Source organism: Scyliorhinus torazame, chromosome 5, assembly GCF_047496885.1.
Source record: "Scyliorhinus torazame isolate Kashiwa2021f chromosome 5, sScyTor2.1, whole genome shotgun sequence".
Taxonomy (NCBI): domain Eukaryota; kingdom Metazoa; phylum Chordata; class Chondrichthyes; order Carcharhiniformes; family Scyliorhinidae; genus Scyliorhinus; species Scyliorhinus torazame.
In genome coordinates this window covers 249,690,826-249,706,873 of record NC_092711.1, presented here as the reverse complement: position 1 = coordinate 249,706,873, position 16,048 = coordinate 249,690,826, and the positions used below count along the sequence as shown (strand labels likewise).

Genomic DNA, 16,048 nt, shown 5'->3' with positions numbered 1-16,048 from the left:
TAACAGTCTCCTGTGCAGCACCTTGTCAAAGGCCTTCTGGAAATCTAAATAAATCACGTCCACTGGTTCTCCTTTGCCTAACTTCCTGGTTACTTCCAGATTTGTCAGACATATCCTCCCCTTGATGAAGTCGTGCTGACTCAGTCCCATTTTATCATGCACTTCCAAGTACTCCGCGATCTCATCTTTAATAATGGACTCTAAAATCTTACTAATTACCGAAGTCAGGCTAACCGGCCTATAATTTCCCGTCTTCTGCCTCCCTCCCTTATTAAACCATGGTGTTACATTAGCCACTGTCCAGTCCTCTAGGACCCTTCCTGCCTCCAGTGATTGCTGAACGATCGCCACCAATGCCTCCACAATCTCTTCAGCTATCTCTTTTAGAACCCGGGGGAGTAGCCCATCCAGTCCAGGTGATTTATCCACCTGCAGACCTTTCAGTTTCCCCAGAACCTTCTCCTTCGTGATGGTCACTGCACTCACCTCTGCCCCAGATTCTCCTGGAGCTCTGGCATCCCACTGGTGTCTTCCACCGTGAAGACTGATGTAAAGTAACTATTCAGTTCCTTTGCCATTTCTTTGTTTCTTATTATAACATCTCCAGCCACATTTTCCAGTGGTCCAATGTCTATTTTTGGCTCTCTCTTGCATGTATTGAAAAAAACTCTTCCTGTCTTCCTTTATATCACTAGCTAGCTTGCACTCATATTTCATCTTCGCCCCCTTATTGCTTTTTTAGTTGTCTGCTTTTTCTTTTGATTTTATGCTGTCCTTGATTTCCCTCGTCAGTCATGGATGCCTCGTCCTCCCCTTAGCATGTTTCTTCCTCCTTGGGATGAATTTCTGTTGTGCCTCCCGAATAATCCCAAAAATCTCCTGCCACTGCTGTTCCACCGTCTTCCCTGCTAGGCTCTTTTTCCAATCAACTCTGGCCAGCTCCTCCCTCATGTCTTTGTAGTTACCCTTATTTAATTGTAATACCGTTACATCTGATTACCCTCATCATATTGTGGTCGCTGCTCCCTAAGGGTTCCTTCACCTTAAGTTCCCTAATCAAGTCTGCCTCATTACACCTCACCAAATCCAGAATTGCCTGTTCCCTAGTAGGTTCTGTCACAAGCTGCTCCAAAAAGACATTCCACAAATTCCTTTTCTTGGGATCCACTACCAACCTGATTTTCCCAGTCCACCTGCATATTGAAGTCCCCCATGATTATTGTAATATTGTCTTTTTTACATGCCTTTTCTACCTCCTGATTTATTCACACTTCCCAGGACCAACTCAAAAGCTATGGAATTTACTTTAATAGACTAAGTAGCTATTCCTCCAAAGAAAGATTCTGTAGGGGACCTTTCATTAGCTTTTGGCGAAATGCCCTTCCACCTATTCTTTACCAACCTCACAACTGGGCGGTGTCTCAACTCCTCTTCAGGTTGCCAGCAGATATCATGCGGCCTCCCACAGCTTACCAAATTATCTCATTTGAAATTTATTTTGGGAGAGTTGCGCACCGCTGGCTGAGCCTGCATTTATTGCTCATCCCTAATTGGCCTCCATTTCACAGGGCATTTGAGAGTTAACCACATTGCTATGGATCATAGGTCAGACCAGGTAAGGATGGAAGATTTCATTCCCTAAAAGACATTAGTGTACCAGGTTTTTATAAAATCGACAATGGTTTCATGGTCACCATTAGACCTTTCATTCCAGATGTGTGTTTAATTCAAATTTCACCATTTGCCATGGTGGGATTTAAACCCGGATCCCTTGATCTGGCCCTGGGTCTCTGAATTATTAGTCCAGTGACAATACCCTGCCTCCTCTGCCGACTGCTTTAAGACCACAGTAGATTTATTCCACTGACTTCAAGACTTAGAAAACCTTACAGTTGCCTTTTCCACATGAAACCCAACAGAACTGCGTGCTTCTGTAATCAAACACACAAAAATAAACAAAAGAATCTTCTATTCAATGGTCCATCCGAATAAATATCGCCATGGCAACATGACATGCGTGGAATGATTCAACCAGAGATACAAACAAATGATTTTACCTTCAACATAATTCTTTGATTATGCAACCTATATTAATAATTTATTGATTACTGAAGTTTACGACTCTTTCCCAGAATTGCTAGCATTTAGTTATTTTGTTGAGACGCCCCTGACTCGACCCTGGCCCAGAAATGGATCATCTGTTACTTAACAAGATAATCATAGGTTAGCTTTTAACTGTAATTAACTCAAAGCTTATTTGAATGCATTAACTTCAGGGTTGCTTATTAATATCTCAATCAGAGGCCCCAATTTTATCTGCATTCAAAACTTTAAATTTTTAAATAGTTATATTCTAAGGCACATGAATTATGAACAAATTATTTGAACCACCTCAAGTATAAACAATTGACAGTGGTACATGGGTTATGTTTTCCTATTTTGAAAAAATGCATGCTGTTCTGCATAGAAGATTGCGCCAAGGAAAATGAGAGCTCAAAACTGTAAAGTCAGAAATGTGGATTTTGTAAAGGGCTGAATTTCACTGAAATATGAGCACAATAAATTTGACAAACAAAACTGGTTATGTAATATGCCTTTTATATTGCCAAGAAACCCCACACGTTCTTTTGTGCCACAGGCACAAGCACATTTGCTGCAGAGCCCAAAACAAGACAATTTGAATCAAAATATAACTGTAAAATTATAGAAATTTCCACATTATCCTATGAACCACACATCCGGAGATGTGTTCACACTATTTAAATCAAATGGGCTAGTTATTTTCAGGCATAGTACCTTCTTTATTGGATGGATGCATTACAAGCCTTTCTTGCCTGCTTCTTCCAATCATAACGGTGTTTTTGGACTACGTCAAAAAACCTGTTCCAAATGTATTTAGAATAATTTTTATATGATAGAAATTTTCAAATTGTTTCACAAGGAATTTCAAAGCTGACACCAATTTAATCAAAGTAAAAAAACCTCCAGCTAACCAACTCTCAAAACACTTTGAGATGAATATACTTTGTTTGGCAATGTAGTCTTGCTCCACAATAACTTCACAATTGTACTTTTGATCCTCCAATCTATTACAAGTGTTCCAGGGTATGTTTCTGTAAAATCCAGCCTCTGGTCCCACAAAGTGGGAAATATTCTTCACATCGACCTCAACAGTCAATGCCAACTGGCTTTTCGGCCATTATACAGCATAATTAAAGCCAATTCCTGCCTCATCCATGCACATTCAAGCAGATATCACAGTACACCAATCATGAAAAAGAATCTAGCCTTTTTCTTTTTTTCAAGCTCAGGAATGTTGAAGTTAGTTGCACAGCATTCCTGAAATCATCTCGACTCAAAACTGGGCATCAAATTTGAAATGTTCTTGGCTTGCAAGGCTCAGTTTCACAATAACAGCTTCTAAACTGGCTTGATTATTATAATGAACAAAAAGCAGAAATAAATGTTATTGCAATTTGCTCATGGCACACTCATGGCATTACTTATCACATGTTGGAATGATAAGAGCATGAGGCCATGTAACAATTTATTACTCTGCTATTAACATGAATCTGGCATTCCCTTTACAAACACAAACTTCTGAGATTAATTTATTTTTGCTCTGCTTGTTTACTGGCAAGCATCTTACTGCTGAATTGTGACTCGTTTCTATTTCCTCCACTTATTTCAGTCAAGTGCAAAATTGCAAGTGTCACCAAAGATCCTACTGTGTCAACCTGTGTCTCAACACCCATGTCCCTCACATGGGAGCTCACATGTAAACCACAGAGAACTAAAGCATGACTTGTATGAATGAATGTACAATTTGGTTTAGAGACAAATGCAGTGACAGTTTCTGTAAGTCAAACAAGTGGTTACCTTCTGACTCAATTAAAAGCCCATAGTTTTCCTTAATTGATTCAATTTTTTTTAAAAAACTGGCCTAATATTTCAGAAGGTCTTGAAGCTGCTTAGTTTAAAAAATAACTCAAAAGTTCAGTGTACTTTTAGTATACATAACTTAAAAAAGGTCTGTAAATGAGCTTAATAGAATTTCACTTTGAAAATGCTATGAAATCCTGAACTTACTGGGTGCACCCAAGTTCCAGTGAACTGGAAACTATGCAGCAGACTCCGCACAAACAGTGACCCAAGCCGGGAATCGAACCCGAGGCCCCGGGCTGTGAAGCAACAGTGCAAACCACTGTGCTACCGTGCCGCCCATACGAAGAGATGTTACACATTACACAGATTGTGAATTTTATTTCTATGTGCTGCCACAGTACATAATTCAATGATTCTTTTAAGAAAGATTCATGAACACGATTGTTCAATCTTTTGTGCACCATAAGCAGAACTTCTGCTTTATTAATACAAATTCCTGAGCTTCCATATATTATCCAAACTCCTTCAATTCAGGTTTGCTTCACAAAATCTCCATTCTATCTTCCAAACACCAAAGAAAAAAATTAATTTTAATCTTGATAAGTTCTCTTCTGACTGGGGTGGAAAGCTTTGATTCTAAGACTATGGAAACACTTCACAAGGATAACACTTTATTACACTTTACCCTGATATTAGCTGAGCTGTTATGTCAAGCTAGACACTGCCCCAAAGGAGTGAGGTTAGGCTGAGAGCAAGGGGCTGGGCATGGAGTTGGTTTAGGCAGGTCAAGTGGGAGACCAAAAAGACGGATTCCACAAGCATCGTGTCAACAATATCCATCAGCAGAGGAGGTCGAGAAGAAATTTAATAGGAGGTGCGCAAAATCATGAGAGATCTAGATAAAACAGCAAGAAATTGCACCCATTGGCAGACGAGTCGAGAAGTAGCGCATGAAGATTTAAGGTCATTGGTAAAAGGACTGAGGGTGACATGGGAAAACTCTTTTACATAGTGAGTGGTTAGGATATTGAATTTAGAGCCTTAGAGGGTGACGAAGGGAGTTCCATTGTGACTTTCAAAAAAGAATTGGTTTTGCACCTGAAGGGAAAGTTTTGGGCGGGGTTGCAGGAAAATGATGGGGGACTGAGTTGCTGAATTATTCTTACAGAGGGCCAGCACAATCCTGACAGGTTGAATGGCCTCCCTTTGTGCTGTACCATTCTAATGATTCCTGATAACCAGAGAGATTGGGTAGACACATGGTTTCTATGGACTGGTTCTCACATCCATGAGACAATTGGTTGAATTCAAGCCCAGTCCAAAAGTGGGGAACTGCACCTAGATAAGAGTGCTCTTTCAGAGGGTCGGTGTAGACTCGGTGGGCCGAATGGCCTCCTTCTGCACTGCAGGGGTTCTACGGATTCTCCCCTACCATCCTAAACAATATTTATCCATCAATCAGTACCAAAATTAGATTAACATCATCTATCTCTGGAGTTTGTGGAACTGCATTGTGCATAAAATTGGCTGCCATGCTCGTCTGTACAAATAGAAATCATTGACTTTGAAGTACTTTGGGACAGAAAGAGCATGAAAAGCACTCTTGTAAATGGAAAACAATGCTTGCTTTTTTGCCAACTTTAAATAATGCAGGGTTGATGATTTCAACATAGATCTGTATCTCATTAAAAGTTTAATGTCTATAGAAATGCCCTATTAAACACTACTTCCTGTTATTCTTCTTGACAGTAGCAACTCTTTGCACAATAAATTCCTATGTCCACCCTTGCAATGAAAACACACACTATAAACTGCAATTACACCCTCAGACCAGTAGTGGTGCTGAAATGCCACTGAGGCATCTCCCATCGCCACATTCACTTGTTGCACTATGCAGCTAGAGATATCAATGTCCAGGAGTTAAATCGATGGGCTAGCCCTATCACAGCTCTGGGATCTTTGAAATGATAATGGAGCACATGTCAGAAAAAGTAGCCTTTCTCAGCACAAAAGGTGATGGTGCAGGTAAAGAGATGAGTGATCAGGGAAAAAGCAAACAAAGAAGGGCCTCAGGGATCTTGATAGGTGCGTGCATTGCGGGGGGGGGGGGGGGGGGGGAATGAAGAAGTTAACATGAAGAAAAGCAGATGAAATATTGAATGTCGATTAAAAGGGCAGGGAAAAATGTGGTATTTAGAGAGGAATGCTACACTGCAAAAATTGTTGGGATAAGAATACAATGAGCATGAAGTCAGTCTGAGCAGTCCAGTTGAGAGGAATCAACCGCCATATGTGATCTGGGTTCCTCCTTAGCTCAGGATGTTACAGCATCCCACCCAAGATGAGCCCATGGGCAAAGCAAATTATTTGGGGGAAGAGGTGGAAATTACATCACAACACATATCACAAAGTGTTTTCTTCACAAGTGAAGTCAATATTGTTCAGTTGGCAAAAGTGGAAACCAATTTGCATATAGCAAATAAATGACCAGACAGCCATTTTTAGGACATGTTGGCTGAGGGAAGAAATTTAGTTACCACACTATGGGAAATACCCCACTCTCCAGATATTCCATAGGATATGACATCTGGAAAGACATATGGGACAGTAATAATAATAATCGCTTGTCACACGTAGGCTTCAATAAAGTTACTGTGAAAAGCCCCTAGTCACCACATTCCGGCGCCTGTTCGGGGAGGCGGGTACGGGAATTGAGCCCACGCTGCTGGCATTGTTCTGCATTACAAGCCAGCTGTTTATCCTGTGCAAAACCAGCCTCTTATTTGGTTAGATATTCATTCAAAAGACAACATCTCCAACAATGTATTACTTCCGATTACTCAACTGAGTTGTTAGCTGGAACCCAGAATCTTCCACTTCAAGAGGCCAGTCTCCTACTAACTGAATTTTTAAAAATATAAATTGAGAGTACACAATTATTTTTTTTCCCAATTAAGGGGCAATTTAGCATGGCCAATCCACCTACCCCGCACATCTTTGGGTTGTGGGGGCAAAACCAACGCAAACACGGGGAGAATGTGCAAACTCCACACGGACAGTGACGAGCCGGGATTGAACCTGGGACCTTGGCGCCGTGAGGCAGCAATACTAACCACTGCGCCACCATGCTGTCCAGTACTAACTGAATTAGCATCACCAGACCCAACAGAAAATTCAAGAGACTGGCTCCAGAGAAGTATGGGAGATGTTGAGATAAGGAGAAACCCGCTAGTTAGGCACTGCTTCAGCCACCCTTCAGTAAGATCCTCATCAAACTGAGGAGAAAGTGTGGGACAGGAGAAGGAATGGGATTCAGCAAGGGAGCAGCAACAGGTTGGCCAATGAGCAAGATAAAATGAGAGTTATTCTGTTGGATGGCGATTAGAATGGGAGGCAAGATTACAGACTCTCGTTGGTTGTGGCAAGGCCTAAACAACAAAACGGGCTACAAAGCGAAGCCGAGCAGCATCTCCAGCAGCAGCACACCCCTCCCCAATGTACTCAATGCATTCTATGCTCAGTCCGGGCAGGAAACCACCGGTCCGGCGTCAGTCGAGTGCCCCAGCAGCCCATAACACACGCATACCCACCTTCACAGCTTCCAAAGTCAGATTGGCCTTCATGAAAATGAACCCTCGGAAGGTTACAGGTCCGGACGGGATCCCTGGTCATGCACTCAAGAGCATACGCGGACCAGCTGGCAGATGTGTTCGTGAACATCTTTAACCTGTCCCTACTTCGCTCCGAGGTTCCCTCCTGCTTCACGAAGACCACCATCATAACGGTGCCAAAGAAGAACCAGGCAACGTGTCTCAATGACTACTGTCCGGTGGCCCTGACTTCAGTTGTAATGAAGTGCTTTGAGAGGTTGGTCATGAAGCGCATCACCGCCATACTCCCAGAACGCCTTTATCCACTGCAATTCACATACAGCCGCAACCAGTCCACAGCAGACGCCATCTACACTCATCCCTAGAGCATCTCGACAACAAGGACTCCTACATCAGGCTCCTATTTATTGACAACAGCTCTGCCTTCAACACCATAATCCCAGCCAAGTTCATATCAAAGCTCCAAAACCTAGGACTTGGCTCCTCACTCTGCAACTAGATCCTCGACTTTCTGGGTGTCATGTGTACCAACGTACAGTGAAAAGAATTTTTCTGCGAGCAGCTCAACAAATCATTAAGTACATGAAAAGAAAATACATAATAGGGCAACACAAGGTACACAATGTAACCACATAAACACCGGCATCAGGCGAAGCATACAGGGGTGTAGTGTTAATGAGGTCAGTCCATAAGAGGGTCGACTAGGAGTCTGGTAACAGCGACCCACAATCCGTAAGAAAAAACAACATTTCCTCCACTATAGTCCTCAATACCGGGGCCCCGCAAGGCTGCGTACTTAGCCCCCTACTGTACTCCCTGTTCACACACGACTGCGTGGCAAAATTTGGTTGCAACTCCATCTACAAGTTTGCTGACGATACGACCATAGTGGGCTGGATGTCAAATAACAAGTCAGAATACAGGAGGGAGATTGAGAACTTAGTGGAATGGTGCAGCGACAACAATCCATCCCTCAATGCCAGCAAAACTAAAGAGCTGGTCATTGACTTCAGAAAACAAAGTACTGTACACACCCCTGTCAGCATCAACAGGCCCGAGGTGGAGATGGTTAGCCGCTTCAAATTCCATGGGGTACACATCTCCAAAAATCTGGCCTGGTCCACCCACATGGACCTATTTGGCTGATCACAGCCTGGTATGGCAACTGCTCGGCCCAAGACAGTAAGAAACCTCAGATAGTCGTGAACACAGCCCAGTCCATCACACGACCCTGTCTCCCATCCATTGACTCCATCTACACCTCCCGTGCCTGGGGAAAGCGGGCAGCATAATCAAAGACCCCTCCCACCTGGCTTACTCACTCCTCCAACTTCTTCCATTGGGCAGGAGATACAAAAGTCTGAGAACAGACACGAACAGACTCAAAAACAGCTTCTTCCCCGCTGTTACCAGACTCCTGAACATCCCTCTTATGGACTCACCTGATTAACTCTGCACCCCTGTATGCTTTACCCAATGCCAGTGTTTATGTAGTTACATTGTGTAGCCTATAATGTATTATTTTATTTTCATGTACTTAATGATCTGTTGAGCTGCTCGCAGAAAAATACTTTCATTGTACCTCGGCACACATGACAATAATCAAAAAATCCAAATCCAAGTGTAAGAAGTCAGGAATAAGGACATAACAACGATTGGATTTTGTCCGATCGTTTCTTGTTCTCCTTACCAGCCAATACAATTTCACCAACATTTTATTCTCGGATAAAGCCTATATCTTCCTATCCTGTGCTCCATCATCTTTCTTTATCTCAAAGATTAAAATTCTCCTTTGGGCTGCAATGGGGCCGAGCCATGGGCTTTCTTTCAGTCACTGATAAATCAAATACGAACTTTGAAGCTACTTCTTGACCCAGACAGTGGTGGAAATGTGGAAATAGGGAGTGCTTGAGGCAAATAGTATAGATGCATTTAAAGTAAAGCTGGATGGAGGAGGGAATCTAGAGAATCTAGAGGGAACACTGCATACAACTGCTCAGTCACAGGAGGAAGTATTTGGGAAGATGTAGGATCATGTTGAGGCAGCTAGGTGTTGACATTTACAGGACAGGAAGAGGCCATTTCATTCCATGCATATGCTCCAGTTAGTGGCAGGAACAATTGTAATAATCTTTATTATAATCTTTATTATTGTCACAAGTAGGCTTACATTAACACTGCAATGAAGTTACTGTGAAAATCCCTTAGTTGGCACCTGTTCGGGTACACAGAGGGAGAATTCAGAATGTCAATTCACCCAACAAGCACATCTTTCAGAACTTGTGGGAGGGAACCGGAGAACCTGGAGGAAACCCACGGAGAACATACAGATTCCACGCAGACAGTGACTCAAGCGGGAATCGAACCCGGGACCCTTATGCTGTGAAGCAACAGTGCTAACCACTGTGCTACAATTGAAAACTAATCCCACTGCCCTGCTCTCTCCCTACTGCTCTATATGGTTCACAGTTTCACAAAAAGTGTATCCACTTTCCCCTTAAAAGATGTAATGGGCTCTGCCTTAGCCACTTTCTATGACAAAGCAATCTATCCTCCAACAACCCTCTGCATAAAGAAGCATCTCTCTTCTGTATCTCAGTGAGGGTTTTAAATTGATCACTGCCTGCCTGCCATCTTCTGGAATCCCCAATGTGTTTGGCCCCTTTAATGGTTTTATCTATTTGTACTTACACTTTCAAGGATTTGACTCCAGATATCTCTGTCAACCACATCCTCCAGTCTCTCTATTCAGTATGTACTCCCATTTCTTGGTCCTCATAAGATTGATTACCATACACTTATTTAAATTAAATTGCCATCTGTCTTCCTGCTGACACCATCGGTCTTCCTAAAGTCTGTTAAAGCTTTCCTTATTGTTCACCAAAATCCACTTGCCAAACTTTTAAGACTGCTCACTAATCCCAAATCATCTATAAATAGATCTAGGAAGTACAAATGTGGATCCAGCACAGACTCCCGGTGTACACCACTCCCAACACTTCTTATACCCAAGCAACATCCAATTACTGGCATCTATACTGCTTCATTTCCTCATGTACAATAGGCCTTAGTTTTTCCAACAAGCCTTAAGACACCACAACTAATATCTTCAGAAAATCCACATACACCACATCCAGCACAATTCCTTTTTTTACCAAATTACATTTTCAATTTAAAAATGTCAAACATGACATTAGCAAATCCACATTAGTTGCCTGGTTCGACCACACATTTCTAAGTGCTCACTAATTTTATCTTAAATATGGATTCAAAGAGTTGGCTCACAACTGACCTTAAACTAACTCATTCGGAATTAACAAACGTGTTGCATCAGCTACACCCAGTCCCACAGCTCAATTTGCATATCTAATTTAAAAATTGCCTCTTAATGTATACATGAATTCCTTTCAACAAAGTTAATACCGACCGGTTTTGTGACTTTTCCACCTCTATTTCTGCTGATTCCATCAGAATTTTTCAACAAGTTATCTATAACAATTGTTCTATATCCCTCTCAAGCACTTAAATGTTATTTGTAAAAACGAACACACTATATTTAACTACACTCATTCTCAAGTAAATCTCTTCTTCCACTTTTCAGTTGTTTTGTCCTCTAATTGACATGCTTACTGAAGCCTTCATTAGATTTACGTTACCTGAAAGTCTTTAATAGTTTGTACATTTTATATCTCCCTTTTCCAACCCACACTGCACTTTATATATTCCTCGCCATTTTCATATTAGCCCTAATTTTATTGCTTTTAATCACCATTTATCCACAAAACTTAAATTATTCGATATTTCCCCTTTCACCTTAGTGGAATATCATTTTATACTCTTGAGCGAGTACTTTTCTTCAGTATTTACAAATGAGAGGGGCCATATTTTTGGAGAGGACAGTGTGAAACAGACTGGTAAGCTCGAGGAAATACTTGTTAGGAAGGAAGATGTGTTGGGCATTTTGAAAAACTTGAGGATAGACAAGTCCCCCGGGCCTGACGGGATATATCCAAGGATTCTATGGGAAGCAAGAGGTGAAACTGCAGAGCCGTTGACAATGATCTTTTCGTCCTCGCTGTCAACAGGGGTGGTACCAGGGGATTGGATAAGGTTCCCCATGGTAGGCTTCTGCAGAAAGTAAGGAGGCATGGGATAGTGGGAAATTTGGCCAGTTGGATAACGAACTGGCTAACCGATAGAAGTCAGAGACTGATGGTGGATGGCAAATATTCAACCTGGATCCCAGTTACCAGTGGCGCACCGAAGGGATCAGTTCTGGGTCCTCTGCTGTTTGTGATTTTCATTAATGACTTGGATGAGGGAGTTGAAGGGTGGGTCAGTAAATTTGCAGACGATACGAAGATAGGAGTTGTGGATAGTGAGGAGGGCTGTTGCCGGCTGCAAAGAGACATAGATAGCATGCAGAGCTGTGCTGAGAAGTGGCAGATGGAGTTTAACCCTGAAAAGTGTGAGGTTGTCCATTTTGGAAGGACAAATATGAATGCGGAATACAGGGTTAACGGTAGGGTTCTTGGCAATGTGGAGGAGCAGAGATCTCTTGGGGTCTATGTTCATACATCTTTGAAAGTTGCCACTCAAGTGGATAGAGCTGTGAAGAAGGTCTATGGTGTGCTAGCGTTCATTAACAGAGGGATTGAATTTAAGAGCCGTGAGGTGATGATGCAGCTGTACAAAACCTTGGTACGGCCACATTTGGAGTACGGTGTACAGTTCTGGTCGCCTCATTTTAGGGAGAATGTGGAAGCTTTGGAAAAGGTGCAAATGAGATTTACCAGGATGTTGCCTGGAATGGAGAGTAGGTCTTACGAGGAAAGGTTGGAGGGTGCTAGGCCTTTTCTCATTAGAACGGAGAAGGATGAGGGGCGACATGATAGAGGTTTATAAGATGATCAGGAGAATAGAGTAGACAGTCAGAGACTTTTTCCCCAGGTGGAACAAACCATTACAAGGGGACATAAATTTAAGGTGAATGATGGAAGATATGGGGGGGGGGCGGAGAAAGAGAGATGTCAGAGGTAGGTTCTTTACCCAGAGAGTAGTGGGGGCATGGAATGCACTGCTTGTGGAAGTAGTTGAGTCGGAAACATTAGGGACCTTCAAGCAGCTATTGGATAGGTACATGGATTACGGTAGAATGATAGAGTGTAGATTAATTTGTTCTTAAGGGCAGCACAGCATTGTGGATAGCACAATTGCTTCACAGCTCCAGGGTCCCAGGTTCGATTCCTCGCTTGGGTCACTGTCTGTGCGGAGTCTGCACATCCTCCCAGTGTGTGCGTGGGTTTCCTCCGGGTGCTCCGGTTTCCTCCCACAGACCAAAGATGTGCAGGTTAGGTGGATTGGCCATGATAAATTGCCCTTAGTGTTGGGTGGGGTTACTGGGTTATGGGGTTAGGGTGGAGCTGTTGACCTTGGGTAGGGTGCTCTTTCCAAGAGCCGGTGCAGACTCAATGGGCCGAATGGCCTCCTTCTGCACTTCAAATTCTATGATAATCTAAGATTAATCTAGGACAAAGGTTCGGCACAACATCATGGGCCGAAGGGCCTGTTCTGTGCTGTATTTTTCTATGTTCTAATCATTCCGCTGTTAATTTGCCATTTGTTTCTAACTTTCTTATCCAGTTGGTTTGGGTCAAATACATTAACTTTGCAGTTTTCCAGTCTAGAGTCTTCAGTTTTTTTTTACTCCGTAACTTTATTTTTAAAAATTGAAATTGCTCTCCTACAATCTGTTACTTTCCCTTTGTTTACTAGAAATTGGTATCCTGTACTTGTTGAAATTGAGAGATGCTAAGCCAAGGAGTAACCATTTTTTGGGAATGCATTTACCAATTGTATTATCTTTATTCCAGTTTCTGTTAGAATGGTTATCATTCATTATTGTCCAGCCGTTCTCAGGTCTCCCAGAACTGGGCAGCGCAGTAGCACAGTTGCTTCACAGCTCCAGGGTCCCAGGTTCGATTCCCGGCTTGGGTCACAGTCTGCGCGGAGTCCGCACGTTCTCCCCGCGTCTGTGTGGGTTTCCTCCGGCTGCTCCCATTTCCTCCCGCAGTCCAAAGATGTACGGGTTAGGTGGATTGGTCATGCTAAATTGCCCTGTAGTATCCATAACTTAGGTGGGGCTGCTGGATTATGGCGATAGGGTGGAGGTGTGGGTTTAGGTAGGGTGCTCTTCCAGGGACCGGTGCAGACTCGATGGGCTGAATGGCCTCCTTCGCCACTATAAATTCTATGATGATTCTATGGACTGTCTGCAGGTCTCTCTCATCTTTTGTTTGGTGGACTCTAATGCATATCAACAACTGTACCGTTCCCTCATATTTCTTAAATCTATCAGACTTTCATTACGTTCTAGCACTTAAGAATTCTCAGATAACATTGTAACTCCAAGCTCTATTCCCACCTCCCAAACTCTAAATATTGTTATAGTAAGCAATATTCAGTTCACAGACAATTAATTAGCTTGTGTACGGAGAGTGGTATGCCTGCAAGATATTTTGCATTGTGATAAGGGGAGGGTGGGTTGAAGGACAGGAAAGTTAGGAAGAGAATGAGGCAACTTGCACCAAGTGGTTCAGCAAAGACATCAATTGTGCAAATGAAGAGGTCAACATGCAGAGAAAACACAGGAGAGTGGGATAGCAACACTAAGAGAAACTTAGATCAACAAGACACGATTCACATCAGTGAAAGAGAGCAAAAATCAGAAAGGAACAGTGGAAGCAGATTGTGCGGAACAAAAAACATAGAAAGGATAAAAGAATTGAAATACATTACAAAAGCGGTGATAAAGGTTTACTAATTAACAAATATTGCAGCATCAAAATCTCAAACTGTCAAATCCCAAGGCACATAGAGAAGGAGGGAAAACAATGGTTTCACTTTGTAAGTATAACTAGCTTTAAACAATTTCAGAACAGCCAATCATTATGAGCTCCATCCATAGTCGTAATAACTAATGATGTGGAGATGCCGGCGTTGGACTGGGGTGAGCACAGTACGAAGTCTTACAACACCAGGTTAATTAAAGTCCAACAGGTTTGTTTCGATGTTCCAGAACATACCCCTTCATTCACCTGAGGAAGGAGCAGCGCTCCGAAAGCTAGTGACATCGAAACAAACCTGTTGGACTTTAACCTGGTGTTGTAAGACTTCGTACTGTAATAACTATTGCCATATCAATGCCAGGCAGTGCATGTTCACAGGCTTTCGCACAAATCTCCAAAAGAGCTTAACAGGAGACATGTCAACTGGAGAAGGTAATACAATTAATATTACTCTCTTCTGCAGATCCTCTTTGGCAACTAAGGTTTTCTTTTAAAATCACCAAAACTATAATACTATGGAATATAAATAACTCAAATATATTAAACTACAACGCCTGTACCGTATGTGAACCTACAATAAGTATTCACAGCTGGCTAGAAAGAGAACTACAGGATTAAATCGTCCAGGGGTATTATTTGTTTGCAAACACTAGGAGCCCAGAAAAAACACCTGATGCAGGGCAGCTTGAACTGTCACGTTTAACGCAACTACCCCGGAAAGTTGCCGGACGCTTGCATAGACTCACCTTGCAAGGGAAAGGGATGGTGGAAGCCACCTTCTCCATGGCCAGGTTCCTGATGCTGGGAGTGAGAGGGCCCCTGCAGGTCGGACAGCAGGAAAGTTTCTGGCGGCATTGGTTACACACCAGGTGCCCGGCCTGGCACTGAAGGATGGGGGGCAGCACATAATCAAAACAGACCGGGCACTCGAAGAGAGAAGTGAGTTCGGACTGAGGCGGGGTGGATCCTCCTCCGGCTGCCGCGGCCGCCGCCGCCGCTGCAGCCACCGCTGCCGCCGCCGCTATGGCCGGGTTGCCGCTCCCTCCTCCGCCCGCCGCTGCTGCTGCTGCCGCCGCCGCCACGGCCGCTGCCGTCGCCGTGTGCTTGCCCGTTTTCCCGCCGCCGGCTGACGACGGTCGGCTCATGGCGAAGAGCACTCCAGCCGACAACGCATTCAAAACAACGGCGGACTCGAGCCACTCTCGGGATGGGGCTGGAAAAGACGGCAAGACACACACACACAAAAAAAATCACCAGTTAAACTGCGCCGCGGATCGCACGGCCTCGTCTTTTCCTTCTTATCAACGCCATTATTATTATTATTTCTGAAGGCAGCGTCCCGTCGCACGGGGTCGTGCGTCAACATGGCGGCAGCGTCCGGCCGTGCGTCAACATGGCGGCAGCACCCGGCCGTGCAACAGAAACCAAGGGGAGGGGGCGCGGCTTTGCCCCCTCCATTACTACAGCCAATCAGAACCGGTCCGGCTGAACAACACAGTGGCTGAGTGGCTTAGAGCGGCGGCGGGACGGGCGCGGCGGGTTTACGTCACGACTGCATCACTTGCAGTCGAAACGTCAGCCCGCAGAGCCTGTCGGGCGTTGTGGTTCGGTTGCTGCAGCTCTGCTTTCAATCGGCTCCCGGGACGGAAGCAGAAGGACTCAATCCCCCAGAACGCAAAGGGCCAGGGCTGTGGCCACACCACG

The 16,048-nt window shown here is 43.7% G+C and overlaps 1 protein-coding gene across 1 annotated transcript in view; it reads right to left on the bottom strand.

The window, feature by feature from the left end:
* The window catches only part of siah2l (seven in absentia homolog 2 (Drosophila)-like), a 78,803-nt gene extending 63,065 nt beyond the window's left edge, over positions 1 to 15,738 (bottom strand). The window contains exon 1 of the mRNA XM_072505326.1: positions 15,091 to 15,738. Within this exon, the coding sequence (XP_072361427.1) occupies positions 15,091 to 15,489 (399 nt within the window). The 5' untranslated portion in view covers positions 15,490 to 15,738. The remainder of the gene's footprint in view (positions 1 to 15,090) is intronic.
* Between the last annotated feature and the right edge of the window lie 310 nt (positions 15,739 to 16,048).